Here is a 19,570-nt window from a genome sequence, read left to right on the forward strand (position 1 = left end):
CCGTGGTCTGATGGACCATCAAAGTGGATACCAGACCAGACCAGCCAAGGGTGTTTCAGGTATCATTTGGGTTTCTTTTCTGTTCATTTATTTATATTTTATTCTGTTTATGTACATTGTTTATTTAACTAGCAGTATTTTTGTAAGCTGCTTTGGATTCCCATTGGAGAGAAAAGTGAGATATGTAATTAATTAAGACCAGTTAAAATACATACTGTCTTGATTTTGATGTAGTGCCACACTGTGGTTTGGTACCACATTGATAAACTCTGTGCTCATGTTTTTGGAGTTGATGGCTTAGTTCAGTTGTAACAGCAAACAATGGAATGCCACTATGTGAATGAGCTTTTGAGTCTGGAGATCTCCTGGAATTACAACTGATCTCCAAACTACAGAGATCAGTTCCTCTGGAGAAAATGGCTGCTTTGGTGGATAGACTCTATAGCATTATACCCCGCTGAGGTCCCTTCCCTATCCAAATCTCACCCTCCTGAGGCTCCACCCCAAAATCTCCAGGAATTTTCCAACTAGGAATTGGCAACCCTAGATGTAGGATACCTTGATTTATACTCCAGGAGGCCCTGAACTCAGGAGAACCATTCTTACTTGGGAGACGAAGCAATAAAACTTCTCAGATTTCAGGCTAGGAGGAGATGAATTTCCTTTATGGGGACAAATAGCCAGGACAAAGAAAACCATTTGCCCAGCTACCAGGTAGGGCAAGATAGCTAGTTAGTTGGGTATCCTGAATTGGGCCATAAAAGCTTTCAAAAGGTGCAGAGCACTACACATGGGGGCCACTCCACAATTCATGATAGGGCAAAATGAAACTCTTGCAGCTGGGCCAGGAAGGGTTAAGGTCTATACACCCTGTCAGAAGCACACAAGCCAAGGATGGGGGAACAAGGTGAGCAAATGAAGTGAAGTCTCTCTTGAAAAGCCTCTATTTTCAAAGTTCTTGTGGGCTTGATCTATGCCAGGGAAGGGAATCACAAGGTAACTCCAGTGACCATACAACTTAGCTTATCTCTTGCATGATTTCTTTTCTTGGTTCTGTAACACAATGTCGTGTTTTGATGTAGTTTTCCAATGCCTTTGTGCTCTAGTGAACTGAGATTCTATTTTAGTAAATAAAGCTCTCACCCAGGGTGCCTGGTTGCTCACCCACACGACAGACCACCACCAGAAACTCCTGACTGGGTTACAGACATTTTATTAGCCAGGCAGAGGAGGGTGTGTGTGAACCAGCACACACTAGGGTTGCCAACCTCCAGGTACTAGCTGGAGATCCCGCTATTACAACTGATCTCCAGCAGATAGAGATCAGTTCCCCTGGAGAAAATGGCCACTTTGGCAATTGGACTCTAAGGCACTAAAGTCCCTCCCCTCTCCAAACCCTGCCCTCCTCAGGCTCCACCCCAAAAACCTCCTATCGGTAGCGAAGAGGGACCTGGCAACCCTAGCACACACACACGTGCACATGTAGTCTGTATATGTGCCTCCAGCTACAGGTGGAGAAAGAAAGGGAGGTGATAGCAACCAAAGTAAGGAGTGTGGGAAGGGCTGGGAGAAGAAAAAGGCATCTTTCATGCATATAGATTCCCCTCCACCTCTCAGGCAAAATCAGCAGGGGAAAAAGGGGGGAATCATTTTACTTTGGTTCTGATGTAGTGCTACTCCATAGTTTGGAGCCACCTCAGTGTACTCTGTGCTTATGCTCTTGGAGTATATGTCTTAGTTCAGTTGTAACAGCAAACAATGGATTGTCACTATGCGAATGAGCTCGAGAAATCCTCACGCTCATAATCCTTCTCCTCCCCTTGTAAGAAGTGAGATAATTAGTTTTTCTCAGTTTGTGGCAAACCATTACATCCCTCCCAACAAATTATGGTTAGTGCTTTGTGGGAATCAAACACTGGTTAGAATCTTGGTTCGCAGAGCAAGTGTGGTTATGGATATGATGTCTAACAATAGTTTTGCTGCAAACATGGGAATAGGTAATTATCTTACTCATGTCAAAAGAGAGGGGGAAGAGGTATTATACGAGCATAGCTAAAACTCCTTCAAGGCTTGTAGATATACCAACTGGCTTGTGATCCTGGGTCTGAGGGCAGTGGCAAACCATATTTTCCAATTTGAACACAATGGCAACCCATGGTTTTTGTTACAGTGGAAGTCTCTCATTTCATTGCCTGAAGGGAGGAGGGAGAGGGAGCCCACAAGCACAAAATCCATACATGGAACACCAAACCATGGTTTGGAAATCTGTTAAGATTGTTTCTGGTGCAGGTCCTGTCTACACAATACACTATTCCCAGTTTCGTCCTAGGTCCTGTCAAGCAGACACATGCTTGGAGTTCTTGGATGAAATATTATATTATTATTCTGTCTGCTTTTACTGTGGTTTCCCTGGTTCTGGACACAGGATAAATATGAGTAACACCAGAAGCCTTATCTGTTTCCCTTTTGCTTCAATTACCCTAAATTATCCTGAGGCAGAATGTCTCTCCATCACATTTTTATCCCACCCTTGCTCCAAGGAACTCCGGGCTCCATCAGTTCTCTTCTCTTCTCTTCTCTTCTCTTCTCTTCTCTTCTCTTCTCTTCTCTTCTCTTCTACATCACGGCAACAGAATATCAACATAATTTTGTTCTGTAATGGGATTCCGATGTCCACATGTGTGCAAGATCAACAGTGGCCAGACTGGAGAATAAAGTTCTTATTATTTGTTAATTAAAAAGATTCAAGAAGAGAAGAAAATAGCCATGCAAAAATGTACTGGCTTGTCAACTTTGCTTGAAACTGGGAACTGGTTCAGAGTTGGCTGCATGATTATTGTGAAGGGATGAATTACTAAGGTTTGCCCTAAAAACATATCTGGTCGGAGTCAGGTTCCATGACAAAAGGACCAAAAAAACCCAAAACAAAACCATTTAACGGCTCCAGATGGTTTCTCAAAGGGATCTAATTGTGAGGAGATGGTCTCCAGATCCTTTTTCATTCTCTTTTGCAAGGACCAGAAAATATTTAGAGGAGGTTTAACCCCTCCAGTTGAGGGGAAGAAACCAAGTTATGTGAGAAGAAACTTTAGTAGGAAAAAGCAAAGACAGCAGCAGGAAGTGGGAGATGCAAGTTGGTTAAAAAGAAAAGCACTGTGGGGTGCTGGGTTATTCTCTCTCTCTCTCTCTCTCTCTCTCTCTCTCTCTCTCTCTCTCTCTCTCTCTCTCTCTCTCTCTCTCTCTCTCTCTCTCTCTCTCTCTCTCTCTCTCTCTCTCTCTCTCTCTCTGATGTGGGGTAGCAGATTTGCTACTTGTCTCTTTGTCTACTTGTAAATGTTGGGAAGATGGCTTAAGTCTCCAGTGTTATCTCATCCAAAGAAAAACAAAGGTGGGTCAGTGCTGACCCTGGAACTTCACAATGCTTAGGAAAATGGGGAACATGTAACATGCCATTCCTGGGACCAGGGACCAGCAGGGGGAAATCTGCAAGTTCTCTTTTTTAAAATAGCAGTTCTGCTGAGGTACTCTAGGTTTGTGAAGGCACAAACAAAGCCTAAAGGGGTCAGCACAAACAAAGCCTAAGGATTATTGTCTGGTGAAATGATATGGTGATCAATAGCCAAAAGACAGGCTGACATCATTTAGTTCATGACTCATGTTGTTGTTGGAAATGGAGTTTTGACAGATTTCAAAGGCTCATCTTACAGGGCAAAAGAACAGCAGCTAGGGATCTGGGATCTTTGCAATTACAAACAAGACAAATGAGGACACAGAGTGGGGAAGGGCTGGCTGTCAGTAGTATATCAGAAAAAGAAAATATTTGGCAACAAAGATGTTTTTGGCACAGCTGACATCCCTCACATGCACAAACTGAGGATTTGTTCCTCCTCTGCTTCACAGCAAAGACGGAAATATTTTTCATGCTGCTGCATGTTTTGAAGCACAGGGGTAAGTTTTGAAGCACAGAAGTCAGTTATGCAAGTTCCTCTGGCCCTGACAATCTGCAATACTTATTGAATATTCCTGACATTCTTTTTGCCTGTGACATCTGCATTCCTCTCACTCCTTCACTCATTCTGGGGATCTATATATATAGGGCTGCCAACTACTACTCCAGGTAGTAGCTGGAGATTTCCAGCTATTACAACTGACCTCCAGCCAATAGAGAAAACCTGGAGAAAATGGCCGCTTTGGCAATTGGAATCAATGGAACTGAAGTCCCTCCCCTCCCCAAACCTGGCCCTCCTCAGGCTCCACCCCCAAAATCTCCTGCCATTGGCGAAGAGGGGCCTGGCAACCCTACATATGTAGTATGCCATTTCAGTGAATATTAGTGATTCTGTAACAAAAGTCTTTAGTGCCTTTTATACAAGATGGTCTTTTACATTTCTCAATTTCTCCTTGAATTTCACAAACGGTGTCTCAGAGACTCAGGCCTAGACCACATACGTAGGAGAATGAGGTGACAGAGACTGGAGGGGGTAGAATGGAACAGTCTGCTTCACACTACTGATGGAGGATCACGCTTGGGAATGCTCCTCTTTGCCAAAAGCTCCCTACAAATAGTAAACTAGGACAGCAAGCAAAGAGAAAGGGGTTGAACCTTTCTCACTGCTGTGTATGGACTGCTTATTTCAAGGAAACTTCAAAGTAACAATCCTTCTGCAGTCTGAAGCAGTCCAGTTCATTCCAGCCTCATTCATCTGTGTGTGTGAACCAGCTATAAGAGGTTCCTGACATAAATGCCCAGGCTGGAAAAAAGAATAGCACATGGCTCTTGGGTGTTTCTCTCTTAGCATACATATGCATTATAGAAATTGTGCATTCTGAGTTTTCATCAAATCTAAATTGGAAAAAAAAGCATTCCTCTTTCTTGGGGGGTGGGGGAGTGAAGATGATATAATGCCAGAGGTATCACTTGGCAAAAATTGCAGGAACACACCCTCCTACCCAGTCTCTTGGCTAAAGCTAGTATCAGAAGACGGGCTCTGTTGACCGAGTTCTGTGTGTCCTTATGGCACAACTTTGTTGGGTGGACTACTTTTGGCACTGATCCATGTAAATATACATCTTGAAAAGAAGCATGATTTCACAGTGGAAAATTAAAACTGAAAACCTCAAACCAAAAACTTCAAAAGACTAAGAGTTCAATGAATGTCTTCATATGCACTGTTTTGATATCCATAGCATTCATTCAAAATGTCCACCCATGACTACTTTTAACGGACAAAGCACACACATCCTTAGAGTCTTTATCTGATTGTTCTACCTGCCTGGCATCATGAGACCATGGGAATCACTAGACACCTTGCCGGCCAAAATACATCACTGGTTGTTCAGTGGGCCACCAGTTGTGCAGCTCAGTCCTACAACTACAGAAATTGGCCCAATAAAAGGGATCAGGTTCTTGTATCTCAAAATTCTGCTCCTCAGATTAATAGTTCTGCACACAGCAGAATAGACTGTAAGAGTGCGCTGTAACAGTTCATAAGTGGATCAGCCCTGCAGAACTGGTGACCCACTACACCAAATGCTGACTACCAGAGATGTCTTGGGCCTGGCCAAGTGCTTGGCAATGCTCCCGTTTTTGTATTTTCTGCCAAGCAAAAAACAAACAAACAAAAACAAAAACCAGAAAGTGATATTTTTGTATTGACATAACCTCCAGGTACTAGCTGGATATCCCCTGCTATTGCAACTGACTTCCAGCCGATAGAGATCAGTTCACCTGGAGAAAATGGCCGCTTTGGCAATTGGACTTTATGGCATTGAAGCCCCTCCCATCTCCAACCCCCCCTCCTCAGGCTCTGCCCCAAAAATATCCCGCTGGTGGCGAAGTGGGGCCTGGCAACCCTACCTGGCAGCCACAAAGTATGGTTGATGGGCTGCATTTGGCTTGGCAGGTCACGTCACAAAAGCTTTACACCGAGTCTGGAGTGGGGGCAGTTTCATAAATCTTTCAGAAACAGTTTTTCAGGTAACGCTCTCAAGCCCCAGGGGTTTCCTTGTTTCTTATGCTTTAAACCTGCGAGCTTGTGTGTTCACTTCTGCCCTAAAGGCACTAAGTGTAATAATTACAGCCTCTGAGAACTATGACAGTTACCCAGCCTAAGGGGCACAAAACCATGAAACCACAGACTGGTTAAACCTGTCTCAAGCACAATGCAGAGTCTGTTCCAAACAGCAACAGCAGGCTTATTTGAACACATTCATCTCTCTGCTGCTTCTTTTGTGTCCATTTTGAGAAGCTTGTTTACATTTTTAGTGAAAGGAGATTTTCTTTTGCACAACAGGTGCTGAACAACTTACGGATGGCTTTGAGGGTACTAATTATGTGCTGATTATCTTGTTGCCCTAACATTTTAATTATATACAAACTTATATGAACGTTCTGGATTATGGCTGAAACAAATACATTTTGAATGGAACCGAATTTACAGATGGTAAGTAGCGATGGTGCTGGTGAGGATTTCAGCTCGCTTCATTACAGGTCGCAACAGACCGGCTGTTGCTGGATTGATCCCAGAGAATTATAAAGAGAACGGGTAATGTGATACTTTTTATTGGGGCAACTTCAGCTAGTGAGAGATTTGCAAGCTGCTGAGATATCTGCAGTTCTTCATTTGAAGTAATGGAAAGGCAGCCCTTTCTCAGCTGCACATGAAGCAAAGCTATTTAGCAGTAGCAAAGGCTTGTTTCAGGTAGGCAGTGACCTGAGTCTAACTTTCTTAGCTCTCCCAGTCCATAGTTTGCTGACAAGAAAGGTACAGATTGACAGTGCAATCCCAAATAGAGCTACATGGCAAAATGGATGCTTTGCCTGCAGAAGGTCTGAGGTTCGACCCCATTGAGGTCAAGAGGGGTAGGCTGCAATGTTAGGATTGCACTGTGAAGCTGCAATCAAAAGCTCATCTATGAGGAAGTAAGTTCTTCCAGTGTGGTGTAGTGGTTAAGAGAGGTGGTTTGGAGCAATGAAGTCTGATCTGGAGAACCAGGTTTGATTCCCCACTCCTGCACGTGAGTGGTGGAGGCTAATCTGGTGAACTGGATTTGTTTCCCCACTCCTACACATGAAGCCAGCTGGGTGGCCTTGGGCTAGTCACACTCTCAGTCCCACCTACCTCACAGGGTGTCAGTTGTGGGGAGGGGAAGGGAAGGTGATCGTAAGCCGGTTTGATTCTTCCTTAAGTGGTAGAGAAAGTCGGCATATAAAAACCAACCCTTCTTCTTCTGTCAGAATCAATGAGACTCATTTGTTAGGGCTGGACTGTGCAGTTGGCAAATTATGCATGTATCTTAAAAATTACTTCTAACAACATAAGCTTAAGATTGGAGTGCCTTGCTGTGATTCTAAGTACAACTGGAAGCCAAATGGTCTGTAACCAAGATATTTATTGGACTAATTGTTTCCATATATGCCTGCCCTCAGTTAGGAACCTCTGGAGAAGCCCTTCTATGTGCCTCCCTACCTTGCTCAGAAGTTAGAGAGGTGGCTGATCGGAGACAAGGCCTTCTATGTGGTGCTGGTGCCTCGTATTTAGATCCCCCCCACACACAAATTTTCCTAGTGCCAACCTGCATAGTTGTAGGCACCAGGTGAAAATTTATTTTCCCCCTCCCTTACGATCACCTTCCCTTCCCCTCCCCACAACTGACACCCTGTGAGGTAGGTGGGACTGAGAGTGTGACTAGCCCAAGGGCACCCAGCTGGCTTCAAAGCTCTCCTTTTCCCCCTCCCATGGTTTTAGCTGGAGCATCCTGCCCCCACTCCCTGCTCCCTGGTTTCCCCAACTTTATATTATTACTATTGCATTGGCTTTATCTTTTAGATCTTTTATTATTCCTTTTAGCTGTTGAGATGGCTCTTCTATTATTAACTACTCTTATTGATAAGTTTGATTGTGTTTTAATGTCTTTTTCTACATTAAAAGTTATATCGGCAACTTAGAATGAGAGAAGCAGTAAAAAATGATGGAATTAAGCCAGTGATGTTGTGAAATCCATTGGGGATTTCTTGAGTGCTTAGTAGTTCTGAGAGTAAGGATGTAAACGGAATAAATAAAATTCTTTCAAGGTAGATTCATTTAGGGTTGTGCTGTGACTGACCCTTTAAGGAAAAGCAGCTGCTCAGTGGTAGAATTGATGCTTTGCATGCAGAAAGTCTGAGGTTCAATCCCTAGTAACTTCAGTTCAAGGATAAGATAGGTGATTTGAAATCCTCTGCTTGAGCCCGACAAAGCTGCTACCAACCAGAACTGGCAATACTTCTCCCATATGTTCCTGCTTGGGAATTAAGATCACAGGGAGAGGCCCTCCTGACTGTCCCATTAATCAAAGAAGCCTGTCTGGTGGGCACACAAGTAGGGTTGCCGGCTTTGGGTTGGGAAATACCTGGAGATTTGGGGGGGGTGGAGCCTGAGGAGGGCGGGGTTTGGAGAGGAAAGAGACTTCAGTGCCGTAGAGTCCAATTGCCAAAATGGCCATTTTCTCCAGGGGAACTGATTTCTATCGCCTGAAGTTCCCCAATTGTTCATATGTCCCAAATTTATATCTTTAAAGTACTATAGATGTGATAGAATTATGAGAAAACCTGGATTTAGCATAGGTTTGCCAGGTCCCTCTTCACCACCAGCGGGAGGTTTTAGGGCTAATGAATGTTTCAAATAAATAAATAAATACTGACAGGTTCATGTGATCTCATCAAAATACAATAACTGCTTCTCATAGTTATCTCAGCCTCGTAATTATCTCAGTGACTTTTGCTCGTGCTCTTAACCAAGATGTAAAGTGTAAAATAATTTTATCATTGTTGGCACTTTTCTAGATCAAAAGACCTCTTAATCCCCAAATTACATAGCTGCGAGAAACCCAGCAGTCTGATACAAGATGTTTGCAAGACAGATAATTTACAGTGTAGAGCAATTTTTAAAAAGAGTGGCCAGCCACTCATTCCAGGAAGCCAAGGGTTGTGGATGGAGCTGCAGATCTGACAATTCAGATGTAGGCTTTCATCAACCAGTCCACTCCAGATGTTCATGAGGAGTTACAATTTACCTTTTTGCTCAATAACTGCAGTTCCTTTGCATTTATCACCATACGACCCAAATTTACAACTCTAACAAGTTTTTGTAAAAATAATGGTTTTAAAGGATCTCAGAAGCAACACTTCCCTTTGAGCATTGGAAATACATTTTCAAAGAAGGTATGAGGAAAATAGTCATATTGCTTCATTGTTAAAGAAGAAATAACATTTGTACTTGGGAAGGATTACACTGGACTTTCACTACATTTTTGTGTGGCTTATTTGTTTAATGACAGAAAGACCTCCCCGCTTGAGTGTGCCAAAAATGTATACGTGAAATGTCTATCAGAATTGAAAGGTCTGACCCATCTCCTTCTGCAACCACAGTGGAATACTGAATGTGTGTGGAGGGTAGTACACAGGCAGGACTTGGATTGCCCCCACCCCCAACATCACCATTATATTGCCCTCCCCCACCCATCAAGATGCCAACCACTGATACAGATGACGAGGTGGATCTTACCATCCTCCAAGGAGCCTCCCTCCAACGTAAGGAGCCTTTCTCCAATAAGTGGCTTTTCCTCCAATGGAAGCACCACTTAAGTTGGAAGAAGGTTCCTTCAGGTGGAGGAAGGCTTCAAACTTTGCTCAGTGGAGTGGTAGGAGGGGGGTAGGGCTTAAGAATATCAAATTGCTTACCACTTCTCCTCCTCTACTTGAACACCTATGGATTGGAACTTACTGGTTGCTCTGTTTTCATTTGGGCTAGTGGATTCCTCTGCACCATCAACCTAAAAGAGTAACCAAACACAAGTAGCGGTAAATGATGGTATGCATACATTTCCCCAGGGTTTATGTTGTGCCTTAGTACTTTCCCGAATGGTTATCTGTAGCTCTGCCAAAGGTCCTCTGCAATAGATTGTCTAAAATGTGTGCAAACATGGGGGGTTACCGCATTTTGTATTCTCAGTGATATATTAAGAGTTTGAAAATGTTATAAAAAATACTGTTCGCACTTTGTTTGGCCCCTTTAGCTGTGAAGACGTCTTCCAACCATTTTTTAACCGTGGTATCCAAAAACCCTTTTAAAGCGATGTTTTTTATAACATTTTCAAACTTTTAATACATTGCTGGGAATACATAATGCGGTAACCCCCATGGGACATTTACTGATTAGATTGATGTATCCACTGTGTCCTGTCTAAACTAATGACAAAGCCAGTCAAAGACTAAGGAATCAGCCAGTTCTCCAGAACAACAGACACATAGCCTAGGGACACTACTGTATCCTGGCCTAGGGTTTAAGGTGCAGGCCTCCTCCATAGTATGTAGCACCTTTGGTCAGGTTTAGCTGATATGCCAGCTACAGCCCTTCCTCAAAAAGCAGGATCTGACCGTGGCAATCCATGCCCTGATCACATTCAGATTAGATTAGTGCAATGACCCCTATGTGGGGCTACCTTTGAAAACTGTTTGGAAAATTCAGTTGGTCCAGAATATATATTTCTTTTTTTTCTCTTTTTTTTGCCATCAAGCCAAGTTATGGTGACCCCACAGGGTTTTCAAGGCAAGAGACATTCAGAGGTGGTTTACCATTGTCTGCCTCAACATAGCGGCCCTGGTATTTCTTGGTGGTCTCCCATCCAAATACTGACCAGGGCCGACCCTACTTAGCTTCCGAGATCTGACAAGATTGGGCTAGTCTGAGCTATCCAGGTCAGGGTGGTCCAGAAAATAGCAGCTGGGTTATTGGCGGGGATTGTATCATCCCAGTGCTGAAAGACTTGCATTGGCGGCCCATCTGTTTCCAGGCTCAATTCAAATTGCTGGTTCTAAGGCCCTAAATGGCTTGGAACTGGGGTGCTTAAAGAACTGCCTCCTCCCATACTGTCCACCCAGCAGCTAAGATCCTCTTCTCAAACCCTGTTCTCTGTGCCCGCACCAGCGGAGCTGAGGCGGGTGGCAAGCAGAAACAGAGCCTTTTCAGTGGTGGTGCTTTGCCTTTGGAATGCCCCTGAGGCTCATTGGGCACCCACTTTCCTTTAATTCAGGTACCAGACCAAAACATTTCTCTTTTAACAAAGGAGTTCTGCCTCTTTAAACTGTTTTATGGTCTACTCCTAGCCTGAGGGCTGTTTTGTCAAAACCATTTTAGACAGTTCCATTTTATTTATTTTTAAAAAGATTCTACTCTGCCTTTTTGACCTCATCAAGGCCACCAAGGTGGCTGATTGAAAACATAAATAATAAAAACACATCTTAAAAACGATTAAAACCAAACAAAAACATTCAAACAATTAAAACCAAGTTACAATGCACATACAGCACACTAAATTACACATACGTAAAAATGACAATTAAAAACAGGGCAGGAAGGGGGGGGGGAGGATTACTGAGGGAATGCCAGACAAAATAAAGTCTTCAGCTGCTGAAGGACGATGGCAACAGAGGAGGATAGTTGAGTCTCCCTGGGGAGACAGTTCCAGGGTTTTGGTACCCTGACTGAGAAGGCCTCCTCCTGAGTTGATGCCTGCTCAATCTCAGAAAGCAGGAGTCTCTGGAGATGACTGCAGTGGTCAGGTTAGGTTTGTTTTATGTGCTTTTATGCCCTGGCTTGTTTTCATCAACTGTTTTTATTGCCATATTCATGTACTGCCTTTGATTGTTTTACTCATACGATTTGTTTTTAATTGCCTGCTTGGTTTTGTCTTATCCTGTGAACTGCCTTGAGCAGGTCTGGAGAGGCAGCATACATATTTTCTAAATTAATCAATAAATCCTTTCAGGTACTTGTAGCAAGTTCTTACAAAACAGCTGAATTCGGTATTAGATCACCCATTTACTGCTGGTAGGGTTGCCAACTGCCAGGTAGTAGCAGGAGATCGCCTGCTATTTCAACTGATCTCCAGCCGATAGAGATAAGTTCACTTGGCGAAAATGGCCACTTTGGCCATTGGACTCTATGGCATTTAAGTCCCTCCCCTCCCCAAACCCCGCCCTCCTCAGGCTTCGCCCCAAAAACCTCCCACCAGTTGTGAAGAGTGACCTGGCAACCCTAACTGCTGGAGTTGTATCATATTCTTCTTCCCACCATGTATGCCATGTTTCTTTCTATCACGTTTTCAGTAATCTTACATTACGTTTTTGTTAGTTTTGAAAGGGCCAGATCCCCTCTGTTATAGCAGGAAATTCTCATTACATTATTTGTGATTATTCCATGCATTTTATATACCGCTGTCCTTACTTACGTTGAGAAAATTAACATTTAACTAAAAGTGTAATTAGTTTACCTTACCAAGTACTGTCAACATGAGTATGGTCCTGTTATCTGGCAAGTCTGGGATGAAAACTGTCAGTACAAGTTCTTCCCTGCGGAGAACTGTAACATGAGCCCCCCCTCCACACCCACCAAGGAAGATAGATAAAGCACATAGTAAATCAGCATGGTCTCAGGTAAGGAGTTACAATATATTGGTTCTTGTAGGTTATCCGGGCTGTGTAACCGTGGTCTTGGAATTTTCTTTCCTGGGAAAGAAAATTCCAAGACCACGGTTACACAGCCCGGATAACCTACAAGAACCCATGAACTCTGACCGTGAAAGCCTTCCACAATATTTAGTTACAATATAATTCTTTTGTTTTGTGTTCCCAAGATCTTGTTACTGTTGTGCCCACTGCACACCTTTCTGGATAGGCGTGCCAAAGGTCACGACTGTTCATATCCCTTCTTTTTGCTATCTTCATAGACACATAACGGTCTGCATAGTTGTAATGTCAACAGTAATCCCTGGATAACTGTATATGCTAGTTTAAGTGTAGCATGTACCACACTGCAACATAGAGGTACATACCACACATCAGTTTGCCCAGAAAAAAAGGTTATTTTGTTCCATAAGCAAAATCTAGCAGACAAATAACTAACAGCATATTGTAGACCTGCCTTCATTTAAGTAGTGAAAGGGGAACTCATCTTGATTTGGGATCAGTTCTTTCCCACATTTAACACTGATGTTTTTTGGAAGGAACACTGTAAAAACTGGACCAAAAGAAAGAAAATACAGGCCAGGAGAAGAACTACTGAAGATTATATTAAAAGTATTTGAATAAGCTTTATAGTTTGAATAGTTTGTAGGAAGCTCCCCAGAGCTTGGCCAAAGCAACTCAAGGATTCCACTTCTCCTTTTACTTCACAAGGCTCACACCTTCCCTGGGCTGGCCACTGTTGGAGCCTTAAAAACCCATCTTTGGGTCACTTGTTTAGCTCTGCCTGAACTCTGATCAGTGTACAGGACTTTAAGAAAACAGATTTAACTAAAAGTACATTATTTGCATTAAGTGTAAGGATGTGTCACTGACAACCAAGGTCAAGTTAATTCATGCCATTGTATTCCCTTTTATTATGTATGGGTGTGAAAGCTGGTCAATGAAGAAAGCTGATAGGAAGAAAGTAGATTCCTTTGAAATGTGGTGTTGGAGGGGAGTGTTATGGATACCCTGGACTGCCCCCCCCAAACAAACAAACAAAAACCCAAGTCAGTGGGTTATAGATCAAATCAAGTCTGAACTGACCCTAGAAGCTAAAATGACTAAACTGAGGCTGTCGTACTTTGGTCACACTATGAGAATACAAGAGTCACTGGAAAAGACAATCATGCTGGGAAAAGTTGAAGGCAGCAAGAAAAGAGGAAGAGATGATTGACTCTATAAAGCAGTGGTTCCCAACCTTTTTTTGACCAGGGACCACTAGGACTTTTTTGTTCGGTGCAGGGACCCCAAGGTTCAAAATAAAAATTCCGAGAATTTGAAAATAAACTTTAATCATAACTGTTAGTTAAACATTAAACTTAGAAAAATATTTGAATATATATTTTTATAATAGAGAACTTTTAATTGAAAATATTAATTTATTATGGGTTTATAACTTTGTTTCGTGGACCTTAATTTAGTTCTCGCGGACCCCTGGGGGTCCACGGACCCCCGGTTGGGAACCAGTGCTATAAAGGAAGCCATGGCCCTCAATTTGTAAAATCTGAGCAAGGATGTTAAGGATAGGAGTTTTGGAAGATACTGATTCATAGGGTCACCATGAGTTGGAAGTGACTTGACGGCATTTAACACACGCACACGCACACACACACGCGCACACACTATGTGCATAAACAGAATCTTGTTTTCCATTAAGATTACTTTTGAATGTGTCAGGGAAAGAGCAATTGAGGGGAGATGGTAATAACATCAACTCTAAAACAAAAGAGAAACCTATAGCACTTTTCCCTGGGCTTTAATTAAACTTTATTTGGCATGTTTCTACTTACACTCCATCTAATGTAACAAAGCTTTGATTCAACTATGCAGGAAGTGACATGGTATATAGCTCAGTCACACAACTTTTCCACCTCAGATTTCACAGTGAGTAGAGTGGAATTTCTTATTTGAAATCAACTCCAAGTGAAAACTGCCTCCCCACCCTTAAAGCTTGCCACCTCAGAGAAAATGCTAGTTCCTGTGCTTTTGAATCAGATCAAGGTTTGATTTATTTTAGACTGGGGTAAATCAGACAGATCTTATCCCTATGCCCTCCCTGCTGATTTAACAGCTAAGCAGAACAATGCTTCTGCATTCAAGTGGGTAACAGTTGTTATGGGATGCATGAATAAGCAGTGACAATTCAGCTAAACTGGATGAAAACAGTGTAAATCATTGTCGTACACATTCTCTTTCAGTGATTTCATTCAGGTTTTCCTCACTCCTGCTGGGATATGAATCAGAGGTTCTGCATACTTAATTCTTACAAGCAGAATACTAAATAGCCAGGAGCCTCACTAAATCTGTTTAAGATTAATTAATGAAATTTGAGGAACATAAAGGAAATCTATTTGCCACGTCAGTCATCGAAACTAAAACAGAACTGGAAAGTGACGAAAACAAAGGGTATCATAGCTATTCCACAGATAAAAAATCGAGCTAAGATGCTTAACAATACTTCAGGCCTTGCATTTTAATATACCTGTATTCCGATGGAGAGGCATCTGTTTTTCTTGAAGTGGTCCCTCTTTCTGTCATCTGCAGTAACTGTGGCAACAGTGGTAGTGGTAGTGACAGTGGCAGTGTTGTTACCCATGTGCTGGCTGGCAGGACCATGGATCTGCGCATTAGCTGCCTCAATAGCAGCAGTCAGTGCCTTCATGCTGTCCAAGCTCTCTGTGGAGTTGCTAAGTCCTGACTGGCTGATGATATCTCCCCTTTGCCCATGTCCATCCATATAGGCATCCTGAGCAGATTCTGTGCTGCTCTGGGCTGTGATAGAGATAAAAGGTTTGGTGGTAGTTCTTGGTGGGACTGGAGGTGGTGTCTTCTTATATGTGGTAATGCAAGAGGAAACTGTAAAGAATGAAAGACAGATTAAGATGTAGGTTGAAAAGCTTGGCTCCTAACGTTAAAAGCACCCCAGAATCTAAACAACATGGTTCTGCTGGTCAAATGACTAACTAAATTAACTAACTAAAAACATGGTGAAGGTGAATTTTTATTACCATTAGAAGAATATTATTTTTCAGGAAAAAGGGCACACAGTTCACCTAGAGGCTTATTAATTTATATTTAGTACATGTCTTAAGGTGCTGGGATCCCAAGAGCCATGCATGGAGGAGAATTTGCAGAAGGGATCTCTGCTTACTTCCACTGCAGTCCCCTGTAGACTTTATCTTGTGATATTCTGGCCTTTGGCTGCAGCTTTTCAGGGGGCACCAGAATTTATAGTGGACAGGATGTTTTGATTGGCTGCCTTGAAAGCAGGAAAGGCTTGGTACAAATCCTTTTACATTAATACAAAAAACCAAGAAACTCCTCTGAGTTATGGTGTTTTGGATCCAAGAAACCACAGTACAAAAGAAACTATAATAGGTTCCAAATTGAATCACATTATTTCCCTAATTTATTGGCTACCCATACTCTTATATATGTTTGGATAATTTAGTGATACTGGAAGAGGGGGGAAAGCTGCAGCTTCCTTCCTCTACCATTTAATGACAGTAAACAATTTGAGGTTTGCTGCCACAGACAAGGGCCTACCCCTTGTCTGGTTCAGGAGACGCTGCCTAGAGCTGTATGTTTTATCCAGTTATAAGCTATTTTTAACATGACTCCTATGCACAGTTTTTTGTTTGCTTCCCATTGCTAGCATTTACCTGAAGAAGATCCTTAATGAATGACAACTCTGGCAATGTTTTTTAATTACATTTGCCAGGCCCACCCTTGGAGACCAGGGTGGGATGGAGACATGGGAGGCAGCTGTCAGCGATGGTGTGACATCACTTAAGGAAAAACCCAGACATCCCTCAATATTCTATGTTTTTACCACAGAGTTCCCTAGATTCCTAGGGAGGCATGACATCACACCATAGGCCCAACAGCCATTTTGAAATTTTTTCTCCTACTGCCCCCACCAGGAGACTGACAATTCTATAAACAATGCATTAGGATAATGGCTTCACTACACTTTAATCTGTAAAGATATGTATTGATAAAACTTGGAAGCCTTTTACAAAGTAAACAACCCCCAAAAGAGTCAAAAATCCAAGCATAACATTCATCTATTAAAAACGCAAAAGTGTTCCCCATCACTTATTGAATTCATGGATAAATATCACCAACAATATTCTTGAGGTACAAAACTGCTTATTGGGGATCACTTTAACTGATTGGTATCTGTGCTATCCCCCAACTCCAAATGTTCTGTCTCTATGTTATGTGCATGCTTACTGAACCAGAGTCCATTTGGAATTAATACAGTGAAACCAAACTAAATCTTTCTACTTCTTAGATAACTCTATATAGCTGCTCTGGAACGGATAAATCAGAAATCCCACATCATGTTCCAGTTGTTAGGAAACCCAAGATGCACCTTATTTTGAAACCCATGTTCAGTCTAGTAAAGTGAACAACAAATGATGTATTGAAGATTTACCTAATTTTTTGTGAAAATTAAATAAAAGGGGGAAAATGCTGACGAGGAAAACTACACAGAAGTTAGTTTTCCTCGTCAGCATTTCCCCCCTTTTATTTAATTTTCACAAAAATTTAGGTAAATCTTCAAATCTTCAACCACCAGAAGCATATCACAAATGACAGTACACCAACTCTGCCAGTCTTTGGCCCCTAATCAGCAGGAGTGGCTACTATCTGGGAGAGAATTGCAAGATTGTGTTGGAATGTGGCATGCTTTATGCTGTGTAACCGGATTCATATGCATTCTAAAATGCACAGCAAAAACCCAAAAACATTTAGATACTGAATTCTATCTTCTTATGGTTTTGTGGGTTAATAGCCTTAGAGAGTTACCTGAGAATCTCTCAGTAACTCTACTGGAGGTGGATTATGTTTCTTAAACAATCCAGAGTTCAATGAATTTACATGTTCAAATGAGAAGGAGGGGAGGAGAAAGGCACCAAAACAAGGTGGTTTCCAACAAGTTATTGCAAAAGCCTTTCTTCCTTGGAGTCACATTTGTACAGACTGTACCAAATCCAGAAGACAAGAGTGCAAACCATTTGGGAAAGAAAGCCCCAGGCTCCTCATTGCTGGAAATGATGTAAGTTTCTTGCCACTCCTTTGTTGAAACTACAACAAAACAATCAAAAGCCACAACCTGCATCACATGTGTCTAAATGCCAGCATTGACTGGGGTTTTCAAGAGTTTCAGCTGTGGTGAGAGAGTAGACTTCATGCCTTAGTTTTATTTCCAAACACCCCAAGAGCCTAGCAACTTACGACATGGCAACCTGTCAGTTCTAAAAAAGGCATTTCGTTTTATGGTTAACTGCAAAGTTTTTTTTGAAAAAAAAAAGAGTTTTACAAAAAGGGGGCGAGAAGAAATGTGATACTCTTGATGCTTTTTGTTCCAGGGCCAACAGGAACTGCCAAGCGCTGCACGGCAACATGTTAAATCAGCCCAGAAGAGACTTCTACATTCCTGTTCTGTCAATGATGAGACTATGGCAATTGTGGTCAAAACAAATCACATCAGAACTCTTCAGCTGAAACAACCAGCGTTGGTTCAGCTCCCCCCGCCCCCTAGATTTATGGACAGAAATCCACATGTGATCCTCAGAGATTTGGAAAACAATTCCAGCTTGGCGCATAGCCTCTGGCAAATCTTTACCATTAAGCTTCAGTTCCTTATCTATACATTTTGGAATTAGGATAATTTAACTTGACCAGATTATCATAAGAAAGAGAACTGACCCTACGCTTTAGGCATAGCAAAGGTCATAAATGCCTCATGTTGTAAACTGGGGAATGAAAGGGATTCGAGTGGCTCTAAGGTCATTCCAAAGTCTCAGGGAGGACAATGGAGGCACACGTCATCTACGCGAGCACATCATCTACAGTGGCTAGTGGCAGACACTGTACGCTTATTCCAACTCTGGCCCTTATGTAGAATATTTGGCTTAATTTAAGAGGCCAATCCCTACGATGGATGTTTCTTTTTCCTCCTTGCTAGGATCAGTCATTTCAGGTGAGCTAGGAGGAGAGGTGGAAGGCAAGAGAACACAGGTAATGACATGAACTGGCACTGGGGCAACAGTTGTGACCTTCATAAGCCCTTCAGAAGGTGAAGTGCTTGGCTAACTGTCTTTTTAAAATGGATCCTTAACAATCTTACACTTGCATTTTTGCCTTTAGTTTTCTTGGACTGCATAGATTACAGAAAGAACTGAAATGCTGAAGTATTGTACCAGAGCTGAAAAAAACATAAAAGATTGTTCCCTTTTTATGGTTTACATTAGAGTCTTCAATGAGTTTCATTAATTTAAACATCAGTTTTGAAACTTTCCCTGTTTTTAAAGATGACTTAATGGGAACTCTGTATCACACTTTACCTGTTGGTAAAATACTTATCCCAAAGGGGAAAGGGAGGGAGGTTTTTTTAGCAGCTAAAGTTTCCAAACAGCTTAGTCATAGGACAGGAATTTAGAACAAGGAGTGTCAACCATCAAATGTAGAAGGAAGTAGAATACTAAAATATTTCCAGGCTCACTTAATACCAAGAGTTAATATTAAATATTCTGTTATCAGAGTACTTATAAAACTCACTCATTGTTTAGGAACCAAAGGGAAAAAAATAACCATCATCTCTCAGTTACAGACTAAAGTTATTTCAGAATTGGGTGACACTGAAAAGTGAGAAATGTATATGAGTGACAGAAGCACATTTGTAGAGTAGAGGGAAGGACAAACAACAAGACAAACATAAGATTTCCTTGTTCCACATTCAGTTTAGCATAGAATTCTTAGCTGAGTAGTTGAGGAAAAGACAGTTAAGGCCCAACTTTTTTTTTTTTTTGCTGTCAAGTCACATCTGATTTATGACGACCCCGGTGGGGATTTGAAAGCAAGAGACAGTCAGAGGTAGTTTGCCACAGCCTGCACGTCATGACCTTGGTATTCCTTGGAGGTCTACCATCAAAATATTTGCCGAGGTAGACCCTGCTTAGCTTCTGAGATCTGATGAGATCAAGCTAACCTGGGCCATCCAGGTCAGGGAAA

The 19,570-nt window shown here is 42.1% G+C and overlaps 2 protein-coding genes across 5 annotated transcripts in view; one reads left to right on the top strand and one right to left on the bottom strand.

The window, feature by feature from the left end:
• Positions 1 to 19,570, top strand: part of LOC130481581 (myosin regulatory light chain 2, smooth muscle minor isoform) — a 198,849-nt gene that overhangs the window by 99,056 nt on the left and 80,223 nt on the right. The window lies entirely within an intron of this gene.
• Positions 1 to 19,570, bottom strand: part of DLGAP1 (DLG associated protein 1) — a 183,522-nt gene that overhangs the window by 24,219 nt on the left and 139,733 nt on the right. For all 4 annotated transcript variants that reach the window (XM_056854303.1, XM_056854302.1, XM_056854304.1 and 1 more), the window contains 2 exons: positions 15,030 to 15,403; positions 9,722 to 9,813 (listed from right to left, as the gene is read on the bottom strand). In XM_056854303.1, coding sequence (XP_056710281.1) covers positions 9,722 to 9,813; positions 15,030 to 15,403 — 466 coding nt within the window. The remainder of the gene's footprint in view (positions 1 to 9,721; positions 9,814 to 15,029; positions 15,404 to 19,570) is intronic.

The sequence above is a fragment of the Euleptes europaea genome, chromosome 8, assembly GCF_029931775.1.
Source record: "Euleptes europaea isolate rEulEur1 chromosome 8, rEulEur1.hap1, whole genome shotgun sequence".
Classification (NCBI taxonomy): Eukaryota; Metazoa; Chordata; class Lepidosauria; order Squamata; family Sphaerodactylidae; genus Euleptes; species Euleptes europaea.